Source organism: Anopheles merus, chromosome 2R (genome assembly GCF_017562075.2).
Source record: "Anopheles merus strain MAF chromosome 2R, AmerM5.1, whole genome shotgun sequence".
In the NCBI taxonomy this organism is placed as follows: domain Eukaryota; kingdom Metazoa; phylum Arthropoda; class Insecta; order Diptera; family Culicidae; genus Anopheles; species Anopheles merus.
The window spans coordinates 8,570,115-8,590,064 of record NC_054082.1 but is presented as its reverse complement, the minus strand read 5'-3'; the positions used below and the strand labels follow the sequence as shown (position 1 = coordinate 8,590,064).

General features: G+C 42.4%; 2 protein-coding genes across 3 annotated transcripts in view; both read right to left on the bottom strand.

Annotated features, from left to right (window-relative positions):
* Positions 1-994: 994 nt before the first annotated feature.
* On the bottom strand, positions 995-5,493 carry LOC121589033 (exocyst complex component 4). Of its 2 annotated transcripts, none has more exons than XM_041907597.1 (9): positions 5,424-5,493; positions 3,967-4,687; positions 3,755-3,888; positions 2,802-3,691; positions 2,533-2,735; positions 2,265-2,463; positions 1,548-2,193; positions 1,277-1,483; positions 995-1,198 (listed from the first exon to the last, which is right to left on the bottom strand). In XM_041907597.1, the coding sequence occupies exons 1-9, from the start codon at positions 5,475-5,477 to the stop codon at positions 1,022-1,024; spliced, it is 3,231 nt and encodes a 1,076-aa protein (XP_041763531.1). In that variant the 5' UTR covers positions 5,478-5,493; the 3' UTR covers positions 995-1,021. The 2 variants fall into 2 exon arrangements, with proteins under 2 accessions (XP_041763531.1, XP_041763532.1); XM_041907598.1 differs by lacking the exon at positions 5,424-5,493 and adding an exon at positions 4,898-5,078.
* Positions 5,494-6,647: 1,154 nt separating this feature from the next.
* LOC121590373 overlaps positions 6,648-19,950 on the bottom strand; it is a 137,549-nt gene continuing 124,246 nt past the window's right edge. The window contains exon 9 of the mRNA XM_041909993.1: positions 6,648-18,894. Within this exon, the coding sequence (XP_041765927.1) occupies positions 18,844-18,894 (51 nt within the window). The 3' untranslated portion in view covers positions 6,648-18,843. The remainder of the gene's footprint in view (positions 18,895-19,950) is intronic.

Sequence of the window (19,950 nt, the reverse complement as noted above, 5' to 3'; positions counted from 1 at the left end):
TTTTGATTTCGGTTGTGAATTTGTTTTTATTTGTCCTATATACTGAATTCGGTCAGTTCGCACCACGTTCTACCGGTGCCAACGTACGCGGGTTGGTAGATGGCGTACCAAATGGGAGCAACAGCCCAAGACAGCGGTTTAGGGCCAGCGAGAGAGGATTTCATCTAAGCAGAACCCAATGGTAAATAATTAAATCAGTGACAGAGATTTAAAATTCATTTTAGCAATCATGTGTCCTGGGTGAAACTAAAGGAAAACAAGATGGCTTTTTAAGACATCACTGTTAATCATAGCTTTTGATTAGCATGTTAGTTAGAATAATAAATAACTTGAATTAGCTCCATATGATATGCATTGCTGTACTGAGCGCAACGGACGCGCGAACACCAAGATACGATGAGATGACCGTCCGGAACATTCATAAGCATAATTCAGGGAGTTTTACTACATACCAACAGGACTGGGGAATGTTAGGAAGGGTAAAGCAGTTAACAGTACACTAGCTACACATACACACAGAAACAAGTTGCATGTCTACTTTCTACGTGTGAGGCGGTTAGGCGCTGCATTACATTCTTAACACCATGCTTGCCATCATAGCACGGTGCTGTATCGTAAACCGTTAACAAGCCCGGTGATAATTGCCAAAAGCAAAAAAACAACCTCGTATTCTTTTGTTGCAATATACCTACACAAACGCCACAGCTGCGTTTAATATGTTTTAATCGCTTTGTTTTCCTACCGCGAGGGCGCTCGCCCTCACGCAAGCTTCTTTAGTTACAATTTGAAAATTCCTAGCATTAACACCGTCGTAAAATGAGCACACAACACTTCGCAAAGACGCATTGAAAATATCGCCTAGCCAGAGTGCAAACGAGCTTCAGGGTGCGGCACGACGATTCGTTGCTCAACGCTTCAACAATGCTTCTTCGCATGCAGACATGCGTAGACTATACGCGGCAGTAGGTTTGCTAGTGTAATTGCTATGCTTTTGTTCGACTTTTGCGTTTGCATTGGCGATTCACACGGTCACACCGAGGGCGGGCTTTGTGCCGAGCAGATCGGACAGCTTTTGCTGATAGGTCCCGACGACGGCCGGATCCACGATGCCACGGTTGCGGAAGATCAGCTGCAGCGCGTTTAGGTATTGCATCTCGGTAAACTGGGCGCCCTTTTCCACGATGGAGGTGAGAATTTCCTACACGACAGGCAAGAGCGGTAAGGAAAGTGGTTAGTGAAATAAGATCTTAAAAGCGATGAAGCGATGGATGAATACCTCCGGATCTAGATAGAACATTTCATAGAAGGACCGTGCATAGTCCAGTGCCACTTCACGCGACGCCGTAATGCTGCTCAGCGTTTGCTGCAGTGCTAGCGCATTCCGGCACATTCGCTGCACGCCCGAATGGTCGATGTATTCCATCGAGTTGGCGGCCATGATGAGAATGCGGGCGGCCAGATGTGCCAACCCTTCGAAGACGTACTGCAAAAAAAGGGAGAACGATTACAAACTATCTTTTTACTGGTCGAATCCCCCATTCACTTACCTTCGTTTTCCGCGGGTGCAACGTGGAGCTAAGCGCTTCGTCCATGTCCGACAGTACCTTCGTTAGCTTCAGCACCTTTGCGTCCGGTTCGAGCGAATCGTTCTTGTTGGGATTGTTCGCCTTGTACCGATCGGAGGGGCTCGAGCGCAGATAATGGAAACACTGCACGCGCACCTCCAGATGCAGCACCAGCAGGCACGTGTTGGCGAGCTCCTCAAACTCCAGTGCCAGGTTGATCAGCACCTTGATCATACCGTCCTTCACTATGACCGGACTGTTCACGATCGTTGCCGTACCGGCGGGCGAGGGAGAGCCGGGCGTGGTGACCGGTGAGGCCGCCACCAGGCCGTTTACGATCGGTTTCTTCAGATCGTGGGCAAACTCGGTGATGCGACTCGCAAACCATTCCATGCTTTCCTGCAGTATGGCCAGCTCCTTCAGCACGCCCACATCGGACAGGATCTCTTGCTGGGAGATGCCACCCTCGCCGAGATTGCTCGTAAGCATTTCCGCCTCGCGCACGTTACGCTGCTGCACCTGTGTGGGACTTTCCTCCTCCGAGGGTTCCGTCTTCATTAGGCGCTTTTGCTGCAACTGCCTCAACCGTGCGTTCGATGACTTTAGATCCGTCCAGTTGGGAAGCGATCTGAGCAAGTGGGCGAAAGAAAAACACACCTTGGTTAATGATGCCAAAGTTTCGATGATGTGCAAACGTACTTTAAAAATCGCGTAATATCGTCATCTTTAAGCCAGGCGACACTGTAGATTCGTTTGTCCTCGGTTTCTGGCTGCACAATGCCGCGGTACGCGGCCTGACACGTCTCGCGGTACGTCTTCAGCAGTGAGCAAACCATCTTCAGCAGTTCATCGGAGTAGGTGGGAAGATCTTGGATGAGTTTCTTCGTTTCAGCAATTCCTGCGGAAGAGAATGATTTTGTCCATAGAATAAACGGAATTCCTTCTGAAAAACGTAACAAACACTAACGATTCTCCACGATGAGAGTGTTCTGCAAAAGTGGACGCGTTAGGCCGAGCCGTTTCATTTCCTCCGGACTGATGATGGTTCGCCAGGCGTCCTGTGCTTTCGAAAGCGACTCGATCGTCAACTGCAGATTGCGATTGTGGCCCCGTGCCAGATAAGCGTCCTTCACGTAGTTTGCCAGGAACGTGTTCAAGCTGCACGGTTGTCTGTAAGAGAGAGAAACATCCTATTAATTAGACTGATTTTTCGAACACTCAGCCAACGTTACGTACCCTGACTTGCACTTCATAAAGCTTTCAATCTCCTGGATGTATCCCATCAGCGGTAGATAGATCTTCCGCACCAGGGACGCATCCGCCGGGCAAACCAGCGCTCGTTCGCGCTTTCGACGTTCGGCGGCAGCATCTTTTCCGCCGAAATAATACGGCTGATGCTGATGGAAGCTGCTGTTTAGCAGATGAGACGAGTTTGCACTGACCGCCGAGCTGTTGAGCAGCGCCTCTTCCTTTGGTGTGCTGTTGGACACGTTCGACAGGTTGCGCCGGTGTTCCTTCGTCCCGCCCGTGTCTCCATCCGCTGTCTGCGGCCCGCTGGTGTCGGCCGTATGAGACGATTTGTCAAAGCGAAACAGCAGCTTCTTGCCCGGCGTTTTTCTGCGACTGAAGAATGCGTTCACGTTCGTCGACTGCTCGGCGAACTGGCCGCGCAGCAGCAGCGCCTCGTCGCCGCTGTCGTTCTGGATGTCCAGATAATCGGTGAGCACGAGCTTTAGCACGGCCTGGGCCTGCCCCCAGTACTCGATGATGTCGTAAGGCTTCACTTGCGGAATGTTGTATCGTTGTATGACGTTTCCGTAGTTACGGAGCGCTTGCTGATGCGCGTTGGCGATCAGCTTAAACTGCTTGAACACCAGATCGAGCAGCTCGAGTATCGGTACCGGTTGGGCGGGCTGGGTAGGATCTGCACTGGACGCACCGGAGGGTGTCCCGTTGCACGTGCCGACGGTGCTAGATGATGGAGTGCTAGTGATGCCGAGCGTTGTCTGCTGTTGCTGCTGCTGCTGCTGCTGATGCGTCTGCGGCAGATGCTCAAGCGAATTGATGTGCTGAGTTGATTTGGTTACGATAGCTAGCAGTTCGCTTTGCATTTGTACTTTTATTGACTGTGGAATAAATGGAACGGTTCAGAAATGAGGATGAAACGTGTTGGGAAAGCTGCCACTTACCTCAATCGATTCAGGCACTTTCTGTAACAATGCAAAACATTCAACAATTATACTCAGGAAGTATGACGAATTGACATCGGGATCTAGCAGCTCCGTATCTTCGATAATTTCACTTTTATCCACGTCCAAAAATCCTGAAATCGCAACAAGAGTAGCAAATTATTCCACTATAAAGACACCAAATGTCTATACACACAAAAAACGGGACATACCATTCTTGGAAATCTCAAACAACGCCTTGCGCGCTTTCGTGTTCGCCTCCACGCGTTCGGCCGAGCGGCGCAAAACGTTTCGCTGGAACGGTGAGGTGCCGGCCGCGTACTGGCTGTTGCGCCCGGAGGCTTGCCGCTGGAAGTTTTGCAGCACGTCCGCCGTGCTGGACACGTACAGATGTTTGTTCAGCTCCTCGAGCAGCTTCCCGTACAGCTGCTGGCGGCGGTTTTGAAAGTCCTGCCGCAGATCGTTCAACCCTTCGACGCCCTTCAGCTTCCCGTCCGTGGTTTCGATCGACGCCATCAGCAGCTTGGTCGCGTGCAGGTAGTGTTTCTTTGCCAGGAAAGCGGTCAGCTGTGCCGGCACCTTCCGTATCTCGGTGATCTGGTCCAGCATCTCCAACACGTACTTGTGCTGGATCGCATCGGTGTAGAGCTTCTTCAGCTCGTCCCGGCGGCAGCGCAGCAACTGTTTGCAGGACTGGAGGTTTTCCTTCACCACCTGTATCCGCTCCCGGGAGGCCGTAACTTCCGTCGACACCTTGCCGAACAGCTGCATGACACGCGTAAGGTCGCCATCGCTGCGCGACACTAGCTCGTTCAACCGTTGGTCAGTTTTGCGGAACTCTCGCTCGATTTTGAGCTTCTCCCGCTCGCGCTGCTCGTTCGTTTCGCTGGCATCGAGGGTTTTGATCACGGAAACAAGCAGTCCGCAACCGCTCTGTTGGAAGGACGGTAAAGAAAAGGCAACCGGTTAGCTGATTGAGCACGCACAAGCAAACAAGAGGCAACTGAAGCAGCAACATTTATCTTATCGCTAAAATTGTTATGCCGAGCGGGTGCACTGCCCGCAAAAAAGATGATGTCACTAGCTATGGAGGACAAAGGGAAGCAGCCAACTGTGGCCGGTCGGTCGACGTGGTTCTCTCACCATTTTGGGTTCGTACTGCCTGCAGCGTTCTACCCAGAATGACTCACAGTAAATACGATGTGAGTCTTTACGCAAAAATGTGCACAATTAAGGGTAAAAACACTGGGAGCTCTTTTTGTCGTGGAAATCGTACGCACTGTTATGATAATAAACAAAACTTCCATCAAAAATTGCACGGGTGCATTTGACAGCTGTGGTGCGTGAAGGTAGCCCGTTTGTGAAGTCGAACCGTTTGTTTTCGTTTCGCTCACTCGTGCTGTACCGCTCACGCTTAGGGGAATCTAACGGAATGCATCATCCTATCGTTGGCCCATTTTGACGCTTGGAGAGATGACGCACCACCACAAGCACCAGCAGCAGACAAATTGATTGATTGCCACCCACTATAGAAAATAAACACAGCACGAAAATTGCTTTACACGCGGAATTGGAAGCGTTTTTCGTGCAACCTTCAACTGGTGGCTGTAGCTAGTGGTAAAGCCTGCTAGAAAATCGTCGGTTGGATAATGAAATCGGGAATATTTACCGTTTCTTTGGTATATTTCACTCCTCTCGGAGGTTTCACTGGCGGAGAGTCCATTGAACGAAAATACGAAAACAAACGCAGATGAAAGGTAGGTGATATTACGAACGCAGACAGAAAAATATCGATCGTTCGTCTGACAGTTCGATCCAGGGGTGTCAAACATTTTCTAGGTCAGCAGTTTTAAAGGGAAAATTTACAAACAAATGAAATACGACACAGTTTTGCAAGTTATTTATTCCATAATTACGGCACGTATAACACTATTGCTTGTCTGCAGTAAATAATTCAAAGTTTTACGATGATTTAATTCACTTTTTTTTAAACCAAAACCGTATAAAGTAGATCGTCAATTATCCGGGGACGGATAAACCGGCGGGTGGCTTTTCCGTGCAAGTAAAGTTGAAAATCGTGGCGAATATTTGCAGCGATAGTCCAGTTGGATAACAATATTTTTGTACGGATATCTAGAGTCTAGCGATATTGTTGGGCTTCATTTTTTTCATGAACAGCTGTTAAACCTATAGTTATGGATTAAAATAATATTCTAGTGATGATTATTGAATTGATTCGAGGTGAATTGTTGGTAAAACCAGTGAGCTTTGTAATTTTTATTTGAATTTGACATTTTTGCCGTGGAAATCGATTAACCAGCAACCGACTAGTCCCTAGCTGCCCGGATAATCGACGTTCTACTGCAATACATTTTGATCACGCTTCAATGATTAAATGTTCTTACCTCAGTTCAATATACCAAGCACGAGGAAAGCTTAGACTCAAAGCTTTTAAGAGAATGAAGTAATGTTTAGAAATGGTACTAATTTAACACATCTGGTTTGATGTTGCCACTTCACCGCATTTGATTTTCTTCTTCTTATTGGCATAACAACCTACGTGGTCTTGTCGACCTATACAAAAATTCGAGACTTATTAAGCACCACCAAATAGTCAAATAGCCAGTCCTTGCTACTGGGGAACAGTCTATATGAGGTATAAACCCTCAACGGGATTGTTGTTATTTCGTGCGAGTAGACAAGTGTACCATGGCATAGCCCCATGGGATTTTATTTTATTTTTTATAACAGAACCACAGACATGCAAAACATGTTTGCAGTTATCTAGTTTTATACTTACAGCCGCAACACTTTATTCTACTTAGCATTGTTGCCAAGAACTCGTTCTTAGTTTTTCTTTCCATTTGTAGACAATAAATAAACTATACGAACATTTAAAGTTATTCCATAATTAGTTTACTGCTTTATTTACTGTTTCAATGTTTCCATCATGTTTTTGTATCGATTCCATTGTTTGTATTGTTTGCATTCCCTCACTATGCCCGCCTCGTCTCCGAACCGATAGCTAACACCAGCCACTTATACTTGTTATTTAACTTTCTTTCGTTTCCTCTGCTATGTTTGTTTGCCTTTTTCTCTTTGGACCCTATACAATGTTAATTATATATCTAGCGCTTTAGACGATAGTGTTGTTGCTGTTAGCTGCATGTTAGTACAGTGCTCGTTTCGTTCCTTCCGATCCGTGTTTCACCCCTTGCGCTGTCATGAAAGTAACGGACCGTATAACAGATCGCGTCGCTCCTGCTAACATTGCCGCTGCAGAACCACTCTCTGAGGAAACAGTATAATGTCTAGCTTTTTTTGTGTGTGTTCTGATTAGCCCTCTGGTTCAGAGTCGGTCCAGTGGTTGTTCTATACGTTGTTCGCTACGCAGTTTAACAAAAGTGTAACAGAGTGTATAACACATGCGGTGTTCGGTTTAACGTTCTGAAGTGTGATGAATAAAGAAGATGCTTTCAACACGTATGCTGAGCACGTTTTTACAGTGTCACGCGATTAAGGGGAAATAATTGAAGGCTACTATTACTCCTCTTTCAGTAAACTTATTAAGTAAGCGCACATGAATGATTGCGAAAAGTTCAAACCGCTAGCACTCCAAACAGTGGTAGTTGGGTTACAATTAAAATCCACTATCGAATATCGCAGCGCACGATCAGAATCATTTGCAATAAATAAATGGTTTGTTCATTTGTTTTTGCTTCTTTTGTTTTTTTTTTGGTATCCATTTTTGGGTTGATGCTTTCCTGACTAATTTTTGTTTTATTGTATTTCCTGGCTTTATTCTCTACCCTTCTCCATTCTCTCTTTCTCTTTTCCATTTATTTTATCCGGCTAAACGCACGCACGGCAACACACACACAACACACACACTCACACTCATTTGCGGCGCAGTTTGTTATTAAAGTTATCAAATAATGCTAATATTTTTATGTAATAATCACACACATTTTGCTTATTCATTCTATGGTCTTTCCCTCACCCTTTCCCTCCCGTTTTGTCTACCACATCGATAATGCTCACAGAGTTCGCTTTTTCGACAAGGATGATTAAATTGTACAACATGTCTCTTGTTCGTTATGCCCCGTTGATTGATGCAGTATCTATGACGCTCCCATTCTGCCCATGCCTTGGTACAGTAGATGTGAAGGAACGGATCAACTGTAACAGATCCTCAGCCCTGCTAGGAGATTTAGACACGCGACCTCGCCAACAGGATCTTTCCTTCTTACTTATATGTGTTCTAAATCGCGCATCCGGCAATGTAAGTATTACTATTATGTTTATATCTCATTTAGTTGTTCAATAATATTCTTTCTTCTCAGTATATAATAGATTGACTTCGTCCACTTGTTTCGATATTTTGTTGTTTTTTTTTTCGTTCTTGTATTTTAAAAAATCGTTTTTTAAGGCCATTCCTGTTCTGAATTGTTTGATAGTTTACCGAGCGTGTACCGACAGAGTCACGTTCATCTCGGGAAGATCACGATCGTGAGGATGGCGACAATGAGATGTTGGAGGAAGCGAACAGTGGATGTTGAGATGGGAAAGATGAAAAGATTTTTCACTCATGCAAAATGGAATAAAACAGTTGTTGAATTGAATAGAAATTGTAGCTTTAGACGCGCTTCAGACAGTATCCGTGCATTTGAGAAGCCATTGGATGAGAAGTGTGCTAAAACAATTCAGAACAGTTTCGTTTATTTTGTTGTTTTGTTGTATTGTTTCATTGTATTTTTTAGTTATGCAACATTGCGTTTAATGAACGAACGAGTATGTGTGGATCAAGACAAACATTTTCAACGAACCCAAGACGGAAAGAACATTTACAAAACGGACCACTCAACGGTGCCTGCTTTTACATTCTAAAAATGTAATTAAAAACGCCTTATAAATGGTGCAGAATGGGGGTGGGCGATAACCACCTTTAAAAATGGTATGCCAATTATGAAAGTGCTCGTTTTTTTTATTCCTTTTTTGTTCGGTTGTCAATCCGATCCTCTTACTTTGTATTTTTCGTAAATTTGTTTGCTCCCTTCCCATTTGCCTACGTATGCCCCAATTTATCCCGCAACTTCCCATCTTATCCCCAAATATCGCTGCGTGTTTATATTGTATCCTTCACTGTTTGGTTCATTCCCCTTTCCTACTTTCGCCCTATTCGCCTTTAGCTTATTGAAATTAACGTTATTTGGTATTATATTTTTATTAAAATAATGCATGCGCAATTATTGCCGTCTTTATTTAAAAAAAAAAACGGCAAAGAATTGCTTGGGCAAAAAAAACAAAAAACAAAACAAACATACCCTACTAGTGCACATCAATCAAGTGAGAAACAAAATGTTACGATCACATAATGCAAGGAAAGGGGGGGGGGGGTAGTGTACCTGCTTCGCTATAAATACAAATGGTCCGTCAATCATACCGTCGATCGAGCATGACAGTTTGCCACTGCGAGAATCTTTTTGAGATCTCGTTCAAATGTGTGTTTACCACTTGAAAAGGAGGTATCTCGTGATTGTTTGTGAAACCTGTTCAATATTCAATAATCAACAATCGATCGGCGGTAGAATTATCGGTTCGCTCTATCAGTAAATAGTAATAAAAATATAGAACGGCACAATAGGCTTAACTTTGGTATTTTTGAGATTGGGTTTGAAACCGAAATACTAACCGAAGTAAAACAATGCACAAGTACTGCCACTTTAAATAACGAATTTAAATTACACGAAAACGTTAAAATTGGAACGAGTACAGAAAATATTCGCTTTGATAAAATATATCGCACATAGATGTGTCATGTGCAACTGCAAGTACTTTATATAATTTATTCCCTTTACCTAAGCAGAAAGTGGACTACAAACATGCTTCATGCTTTGTCCTACTGCTTCGACAAATGAAGCGTACGATACCGTTTATAAGTGAGCAGGTTGGACGCCACTGCCGTCAGTGAGAGACGGAGTGCACGATGGAGAGTAGCCACCTAGTACTAGCTAAGTAGCATAACATGAGATGATCTGATGGTGGTTGCATATTTTGATAACGCTTTCACGTAACTACGACGGTAGAACATTTAATTATTGCTTTCGTTTATATTTGTTCACTTTTATTGTGTGATTTCCTCTCGATCTCCTTTTCGCTCTTCTGCTGAGCTATCGTTGATGAATTTGTGCTTTCTTCGCTTTATGCTACCAGAATGGCGTAGTGAGCAACACTGGACATTCTGAAAGTGTTATTCCACCTTGAATTTTATAAAAAAAAGGTTGTTTGTTTGACTGGTAAACATAATATTAGAAAAGAAAGATGCGAGATAAATACTGAACTTAAAAGTTGTTAAAAAAATGGTGAGTTTATAAAAGAAATGACACGAATGGTGATTTTTGTGCACTAATAAAGGTTTGATTTGCAGATTCGTTTCTGTACGAACATTTTTGCATTGCATATTGCTGATGCAAACGGTACCCAACGGGGCAGGAAACCCTCAAACGTGCGATAAAGTGGGAGATGCGTGTGGTTTGTTGGTTTGTGCAAGATCCTCTACTACGTGAGCACTGACCCAGAAGGTACAACTAAGCTGGTTTTGTGGTTTTTCGGTTTTTCTGGAATTTTTACGAATTTAAATCTAGTAGCCATAGCAACTGTGCGCTGACAAGGGGAGTGGTGCAATGGAGCATAGAACAAGAGTGTATATGTGTGTGTGTGTGTGTGTGTGTGATCGATCAAGATAGACGGATATTTATAATCAAAATGGAAGAGAGCTAGAGAGAACTAGAGAGATAGAGAGAGTGTGTGTGTGAGAGAGAGAGAGACAGAGAATTGAGCCTCTACTCTCTTCGCTGTGGTTTATTTTGAACGGTACAGAGCGTGCTGTCCGAGTCCGGAAGTGCAAATTGTGGTTTATTCAGCGATAATAGAGAACAGAAAACATTAAAGCCTACAAAAAACGTACTACCAACAAAGCGAGTCAAAATCAGTTACTATCCATTCAGGTAGTGAAGCAACAAACTGGTTCATTGTGTGCGACATTCTGGTTGTTTGGTGGTTTATGCGTTTTGCTTGAACTTTCCCCTTGTGATAGTGATCGTGCCATCAAACGTGCGTCAGAAAACGTGCGTCAAACATAAGGTTTAGTAGATACGAATAGTGGTGTAGGTTGGGAACTATGTTGACACAGGGAAACGAAAAATGACAGTGTGTTACTGCTACTATTGCTTAAGACTGCGTCCATTTGGGGTAATACGTTTCGATGTTGCTTTCTGTGCTAGTGGTTTCGGCTTGTTTTGTTCTCTTCTCTTCTTGTCTCTATTTAGACTGTTTAGTCTGTTTCCTGATTTTATGACGTTTTGTTGTTGTTGTTGTTTTTTTTTCGGTAGCTCTACTCACATTATGGTGGTTCATTGTTTGCTTCACAGTTCCTGATTAGATTTATTAGGTTTCCATTTACTTGCGTTAGTAACATTTTTTCATGTTTTGCTGTTCTTTTGTCTTAGTTAATTGTATGCAGAGCAGAGATATTTATCTGTACTTGCTGTGTCGTACGTAGCATTTGAAGCGTTCCTTTCACTTCAGATTGCCCTTTACTCAGTGTGTTATTTGCTATTAGAAGGTTTTACGCTCCTTCTACCACCCCCACGGGTATACCATCCGCTGATGCTATTCGTTCTAGAAATTTACTATATCAAATCTGTTTACGTGTATGAACAAAACAAGTGAGTTTGTTATTATCGTTCCATTTGTTGTTGATAGCGCTTTCTTTGTCTTTTTTTTTTAATTTCATTCCCTCATTTCATCCCTCTTGCTTAGCATATTCTTTTATGTCTTCCGTTGAGAGAGAGAGAGAGAGGGGCTAGTAGAATACGATATAGGTAAACGCATAAAATCAGCCAACTGTTTTCGTTCTCGTATTGTGTACTGTTAGAACCTGGCAAGTAGACACTCACTGTGTGTGAGGGATGAATGCTGCGCTCTAATTATGCTGCTGTTTTCGACTTTCGACAATTTTGCAAATAGATAGAATAACACTGTAACGAGTTGTTGGAGTTTGAGGGCGAGTGGTTGGGGGTATTTCATATTATATGCTTTTGTTTGTGATGCCAGAGATAACGCGTTCACACGCGTATTGATTGGTTAGAGATTTTTGTTTTTTGTTTGTCCGCAGTTTGTGACCGTACAATATAAAGATTAAAACTTGCCTGCTTGCCTTGTGTTAGGAAAATTGTGTTAGCCAGAAAACTGTACAAACTTCACACGCAACAGCGGTCTAGCAGTGTGGGTTTGGTGATTTCGCAACATTGTGTTTTTAACCATCGAGCGTTTCTTTACGCGTTGTAGCTGTGTTGTATGTGTGTGTGGTTTTGTTTTTGAAATATGCTGCTCCTCATTTCGCTAGGATTACCATTACACTCGATTGTACTACATAGTATATATCTAAATAAGTGTATATATATAATTACTTGTATATATAATTTTGCTTTCACTGTATGCATAGTATGGTTGTTATTACTTGTTTCATTGTTGCATTGTTTCTTACTGCTTTCTGCTTTGCTGTTAATTGTTCAATGGGCGCTTGCCCAACGTTCAAGAGCATGATGAACCTGCTATGGATGGGAAGGGGGAGTAGAATAATATGGTTGCAAGCAGAGAGTTACCTAAATAATGTTAATAAACCTAATATTCGTCGTACCGCTTCTCCTACGAATGGTACACGATTTGTGTGTAATAAATATTATTTCAACAATACCCACTAGTACATCAACGCAATTGGAATGGATTTTTTTTTGTTTGCAAGACTACAAAATTCATAAGGAAACTAAAGGTACGAAATAAGATTGCTGGCGATTGTTGTTAGAAATAAATTAGCTCCTGGGATGAAGGACAAACATAAGGCGGGGGCTGTAATAAATAAGAGAGAGGATAATTTAATCGCACAAATATACAATAGACATCTTTGGTTAATCCTTTCTTTCTTTTCTTTTTTTTCCTTCAACTGCTTGGCTATATACTAAAAACAAAAACAGCAAAAAAGCGTCCCTTCCACTGTGCTCGAAGCGATTCAAATAATTGTAGCAAAAGAAAAGCTAATAAAACAAATGAGCTTCCGTTTTGGTAGGGCATAAAGTATTTACTTTCATTTCAGATGCGTGTGTGTGTTTTGTGGCATTGCTTTCGAGAGGCTGTCCTTGCGACAAAGATTCGGTTCGGTTGCCATTCGGTGCAGCCATTGCGCTTCTCTCGTACTCGACTGCTTTGAGCTGGCATTGAAATGTCTTTTTTTTCCTAGCGCGAATGTAACGGTGCTTCGTATTAGTTTGTACGTGTGTTTGGTTTGGTGCGCACAGATTGAAAAGTGTGTGATTTGATTGTCAGAATCATTTGCATTCGTTTCGCCTTTCGGGGGAGTAGTTAAAAAGTTAGTCTCTCTCTCTTTTCGCATTTCCTGTGCTAAGGAAGTCTTTTGTTGTTTCTTGTCTCCTTGCTTTAAGTCATTTTTTTCTTATGTTTTGCTAGACATTTCAACCCCAATCACACGTTCATCACCAAATTGAAAAGGGTTAATAAAAGTAATTTGTAAAAGAAAGCAAGAACTTATGACACTCCGTCCATCTCTGTCGCTTGCCTACAAAAACACACACACATGCGTACTGCCATCGGGAAGATAGAAGGCAATAAAATACCATAGGCAGGTCTATCATGCCTGTTGCCTGTTCATCTTTGTTGTTTTTGTTCACAGTATATCTACTAATAAGTTTCTTTTTTTTTGTTGTTGCTCTCCATCCCCATTATCGCTACATGCCTACGTTCATATTTGCTCTTCTTGTTATCAAACTTTGAATATAAATGTATTTTTTTTTCATCACGACACATCATTTCATTACAACATCGTTAACGTTTACTATTCTAAAATGTTTTTTTTTGCTTGCTCTATCATCTTCTCTTGCCATTTGCATCATACAGTTGTTTTTTTTTTTGTAATTCAATGTTGTATTCTGTTTTTAATGTTTAATGTCTGCTGCATTTTGCGTGTGTATGTATGCTTGTTTTTGTTTGCTTAGTTTAGTATTTTGTTACACCATTGATTTCAAATGTTTAGTGGCTTTCATAGACTCTTACTGTTTTTTTTTCTCGTTTGTTTTACTTCACTATATTAACCTTCCTTAATAAGAATGTGTTGCCTTCACCTGGCAGCCGTAAAGGTTATTTGTTTTATCTTCTCTTCTCTACTTTATCGTTCAAATATGATCGGGCACGAAATTGATATGTGTGAATTGTTTCTTCTTTGTTTTGTTTGTTGTTGTATCATTTACCATTTTGTTTTATCATATAACATACTCGTCTAGGGCTTTTGTTTCATTTGTTTAATGTTTGAAGTGTCTATCTCACACTTTATGCACAGTTTACTCCTTGCTGTTATCTCTTTCTCACGGTGTGCAGCTCTTCCAATGTTGTTCTTTTGCAGATGCTATTCGTGTGGTTTTGTTTTCACTATCAAACGTTCGCTAAGTATAGCCATGGGAGCAGGTATCAAACTCTACTGTTCTTCTATTTCTGTTTGCCTCACGTTCTCCACCATATTATGGCTGGTTAGCTGAGCTAGTGTTTGTTGTTACACAAGGTGACAAACAAAGACTCCAGCATAGTGTGATTTAAAAAAAAGAGAGCAGCAAATTAATGGACTTCTAACAAATTTGCATGCAGTTTGTTCATTATTTCCTGCTTTTTTCCATGGAAATATGTTTTCAACTTCCACTACACGCACAAATACAAACACACTCACATAAAGCATACACGCATATCAAACACACACGACATCTGTATTAAGTTCTTTTTCATCGTTTTATGTTTGAGTTATACTTACATGCTACCGTACCCGAATAAAGGCCATAACACCATAAAATGGGGGGGAGATGGAAAAAGCAAATAACAAAACATCCAAACGAATAGAACTCCAACTCTGCCCTTAGCTTTCCATTGGGAAAGGGAGGAAACCCCCATTAAAAAGATAACGTAACGTTTTTTTCTATATCAAGAGAACTTAGGCTAGTTGTGAAAGGCATTTCGTGAAAAGGGGACGTCCTCGTGCGCCACGACGTAAGCGTTTGTTCGTGGTGCTAGATGTGCTAACACATAAACAAGTGAAGCGCTGCTGAAGCGCTTTAGCGAAGCTCGCACCGTTTAGGTTGATGCGCTTGAAGCGTGGCTTACGCGGGGAACACCCACTCGCTTAGAGACAGGGGTAAAACAGGGGGTAACAAAAGCCCGAAACGCTCCCTAAAACCTAGCAAGGGCATTGGGTTGGGTATCAGATTAATCATGCCTGCAAGATGCACTTATCGATTTCGCTAACGAATATGTTATGTTATGTATATTACCTATATATTTATCAATGTATATGATCTTTAAGTGGCAAAGTTTTGCGCGTGAACGTCGTTCAGCACGCTTCCTTGCATTCCTTTGCTCGTTTGTATTGATGATCCGGTGTGGTTTTTGTTTTTCATTCGCTCGTCTCTGATCCACAGTCGGGAGTGAGAGTGGTCACCTGTGTCCCAATGTCTAACTCGAACGCTACGCTACGAAAAAACATGTCTTGCCTCTCGACCTTCGTATGCTGTGTAGCTTCGTACACTCTATTTATCATCCAAATAAAACATTGATATGTATGATTTGCAGTAGTTCCCATGTTGTCAAGCTACCCGAGGGGCGCAGCACACGGAGAAGCAAACCTTCGACCTCGTCAGAAGGAAGATGCGCCTCCCGATGTGCTGCCCTCTCTCGGTTCGCTCGTTTGTCCGCGCTAGTGGTTTCTCCCATCCCGGTCGGACAACCGGTCTCCATGTGTTCAAAACTGGCCTAGATTGTCGGCTTGTTTGCTTGGTTTGTTATCGCTCGATTGCCCTCCGTACCTCACGCAAGACGCCAGACTTAACTACACACATTGAATTGGACGGAATGATTATGCTTCTACGTTCTGCCTTGTCGCTACACTTCCTTTCCTTCAATCCCCTTTCCCCTTTTCGCTGAGGTCTTGAGAGACTTTTCTTTTCTAGTACCCCCTACCCCCCTGCCCTTCAACATTTGCTTTTGCCAATCGTTTTCCCTCGCTAGCCCGCTCTAATCCTTCTTCTGTTTCACTAGTTCAATGGTTTCGTTAAGCTTGCTCGTTTTGTGTTTCACGTTTTTGGGATTAATTGAGTTAACTTACGCACTATAGTTATGCTTACGAGTTAAAGATATTACCTCACACAGCTTCACCAAAGACAGTAATAACCGTCATAATCATAGTATAATGATAATAATAGTAATAATAAAAAAAACTTCAAAGTTTCGCTACTTATTGCTACTGTTTTGTGTTGCTCGCTTCTAAGCAAGTCTGACGTTTAACTCTCGCATTACTCATTTTGTTTTTTTTTTTTATACCTGCTGCTTGCTGCGGGCCACTCCGTTATCCTTTTTGGTTATCTGTTTGTTAATTTGTTGACCCCCTTTTCCACGGCATGTGCGGATGTCTTGTGTAGCCTTTTGAATGTAGCCCCCGTTACACTGCATATACCATAGCCATAGTTATGTTCTCTTTGGTAATCTGGTAAGGAAAGGGATTTCCTTTTCCTTCCCAAGCCCGCGCCCGTGATCCGGGTGTATGTTTAGTGTTTGTTCTTTGGTTTTTTCTTTTCTGTAGTGGTTGCTTTTTTCCTCTCGCAGTTAGGTAACTGTATTGCTGTATTGCCAAATGATATTTTTTTTTTTAATTGAAAGCAATTAGCTTTTGATTGAAAATAGTTAGCTTTATGATGGTATGGGCTTGATTTTTCACTAACATTTGTTGTCATACACTATGCATTGCTTACATTTAGGCGGATGGGGTTAGTGCAGGATAACGAAGGGCTGCCAGAGCAAACTAGTCCAGATAGTTACAGCTACGTTTAACACACCCTTACAAAACACATAATTAATCACACGCAGCTCGATCATTCCTTCAATGTCTTGTGTTTTTTTGTTGTTGTTAGCAATAAAAATAGTTTTCCATTCACATTACGAAACAATTACGAACAAAGCAAAGGCATTTAAATGTAATTCCATCAATGCAATCCTTCATCTACTGGTTACAGAAAATTAGAGAAACACAGAATAATATTAATCCACACTAGCCCAGCAACGACCCATATCGACGTGGGATGGTTGATGGTTTTTCTTTTTGTTGTTACCTCTTTTGCTTCCTTTCTCTCCATAAAAACCTATCGTTTTCGGTCTCACTTCGGCTAGAATTGCTTCGAAACAGTTTGACCCCTCTACTCGTATATACGTTTATCGCTTATGCGCACATTGTGTTTGTTTGTTTGTTTATTCTCTCAAACTTTCTTTAAAACTTGCTAAATACGTCACATGTATGTTCTGCCTTCACACCCGTACCCGCTGGCTAGTAGTAAATGTATCTCGTTTTCTTAAATGTCGATTCAAAATCTTGATATGCATTGATATTTTCATTTACAAAGTTTTTGTTCTGTTTGTCCCTTTCATGTTTTGTTGCTGCTGGTTTAACTAGTATTTCATTTTGCAGCCATTCCGTGTGGCCGTTCTCTTTGCTCTGCGACGTTATTAATTGTGTGTCTTATTGCTCACATGTTGTTCCTTTTCATTGTTATGCTGTCCATCTTATTCATTTTTTTCATCATGCTAATGGGGATATTTTGTGTGTGCTATTTTTTGTAGTACTCCACTCTGTCTTGCTTGTTTCTGGCAGATGGTGGCCATCATATATGTCCCCTATAGCAGCAAATAAATAAATAAAAAACAACAAACAAACAGCAGTGATGAAACCCTAATCACATAGTTGTTCAGCCTATTGACTTCGATACCGTGTCCTAACGCTTTCCAGCGCCTTCGTCCAAACTGTTTGCAGATTCTTCCCCTTCTGGTTTTGTTTGTGTATATCTCAGATTGTTTGGATTAAAAATGATGCTAATGCGTAAAAAACGGGATGTAAAGAATGATCGAATGTCCCTTTTACATTGTTTCGTTTGCTAGATTAATGTGCGCTGGGAGAGGAAAAACCGGCTGTTAGTAGGTTAACATTAGCCTTTGTTGATTTGTTACGATAAGAAAAAAAAAACAAATTGGAATCTAGGTAGAGTGATGATCGCTTGCCAGAGAGTTTGCCAGCCCAACTCGATTGCTCGACTATTCCTTTACCATCTTTGCTCGCTCACACCTTCGTCGTGGTATCTCTTCGTCCTCTTTGCCTACCTCCTGCAAACGGATCATCACTCCTTTTTTAGGGCACATTTTGGTAAAAAGTGATCAACTAGTATGTATGTTTTAGCTAGCGCTTGTTCGCTCGTTTCGCGTAATGTATATCGCTCTAGACTTGTTTTGTATTCTCTTTTTCTGTTTTTGTTTAGTAATCGTTTTAGCGTGTGTCTCAGGAAAGTATGTAGTGACTGTGTAAGCTTGCGCTCTCTTGCTTGCGCTGATAGGTAGGATTGATTAATTACACTCCCATCATTTCGACGGGTTGGTTATTCTCCGACTGTGCTTCTGTACGTGCAGTGCAGGTTCAAATACAAGCGTTTGCTGGCTAAAATTGCGCCCCCATCCGTCTTTTCGTCTTTTCGATCGCTTATCACAGGGATCATCATGGAGTGGATCGCGGTTGCACTAACCCAATCCATCTAGTACTTCCTTTCGACCATTCCTCCTACTCTCTTGGGCACACCTTTTGCGGTGTGTTTATTTTGGTTTAATGCTTTGTATTAGATTATCTGATTCTGCAGCAGCCCGCTTATGCCCGTGGATGTGGCGCCACAGCAAAGGTGAACAGTCCCGCATTCTGTCCACCCAGCCCGGCCATTGATGTTGCTCCGGGCGGTGCAGGTTGTAGTGCACCGCGGCCATGCATGCCGCCTCCGATCAGTGCTGCCCCTCCGGTGCTGCCGATGCAGTGATGCTGATGATGCTGCTGGTTGCCGCCAAGATTGCTATGGTTTACGATGGTGGTAGCGGTGGTGTTGGTGGTGGGTACGGGTTGCATCTGTTGCGGTCAGGTTGTTGCCATGAGGTACGAGCTGAGATCGGTTCGTTCACTCTTCTTCCCCAAATGATGTTCCATTCTTGGCTCCAAACCCGCCCCCCTGGCACCGCACCGAAAAGGGAAGAGAAGAGAAGGAGAGAAACACATTGATATGAGCAATATGGCAGACGACAAGAAAGGGCATTTTTTTTTGTTTTTTTTTTTTGGTTAAAAAGGGTAAACTTCCTAGCTGTACAGGGTGACAGTTGTTATCTTTGCGATCAGCTCACAACACAACACAACACACTCACACAACTACTGCTCGTCACCGCATATGATGCACGCGTGTGTATGTGTGTATTGAGGTAAGTGAATGATAAGGAAAACGATTCATTTCTGTAACCGAGCCCAAGCGTCTTAGGCACGATTGGTTTGAAAAGGAAAACACAAAAAAAACAAAAAAGCAAAACATGAAACATAAAATGTCGCACGTTGGTGTCGGTTTGGTGTAAACTAGCCCAAAGGCCAAAGTACAGTACAATCGGATGGAGTAGTGAAAGCTTCATCTAAAATGGAGGCGCATGGTGTTTCTTCTGTACACAACAGGAAAGGTGGATGAAACCTAAAAGTTTGCTGTACAGTTTCAGCTTACTACCATTGTGATCTGAATTTTATTTCCTGTTGAGAGGTATTTAGGGCATTGGTTTTTAAGTGAAAGTATTTACTCTGTACAAAATGGTTTCTAATTGTTGTGCGATGTGAAGTGAAACGGGTGCAAGACTTGCAAAAACTTGAAACTGGCTTTGGTTTTGGTTTCGTGCAGTTGTGTGTGAGAGTGTGTGTGTGTGTGTGTGTTTTATACGTGAGTGCGTCGGTGTGTTGAGAGAGAGAAAAAAAACACGATTACATCAACTCGAACTCATTCAGAAAACATACTGCGATCCGGTGCAAATCAAAAAGTGAATTATTGAACAATGCGGTGTGAAGAAAGTGTCTGTTTGTGTTTAAAATATGTTCAAAAGCGAAATCAAGGGAATGGCAGAAGCATTCGTTATTGCGCGAGGTGAGTGGCTGTTTACATATGCTACTAGGCTGTGGTTGGTTTTGTGGGCAACGGTGGAGGTATCGATTGTTGGTTGGTTTTTACTCATAATTTTCATAAATTTTTACCCCAATT

Excerpts from the sequence above, each read along its gene's own strand:
- LOC121589033 (XM_041907597.1), bottom strand. The coding sequence starts at position 5,477 with ATGGACTCTCCGCCAGTGAAACCTCCGAGAGGAGTGAAATATACCAAA. Across the intron at positions 3,889-3,966 it reads GTTTGAGATTTCCAAGAATG|GATTTTTGGACGTGGATAAA; the intron begins GTATGTCCCGTT and ends TTGCGATTTCAG. Across the intron at positions 2,194-2,264 it reads GATATTACGCGATTTTTAAA|ATCGCTTCCCAACTGGACGG; the intron begins GTACGTTTGCAC and ends CCACTTGCTCAG.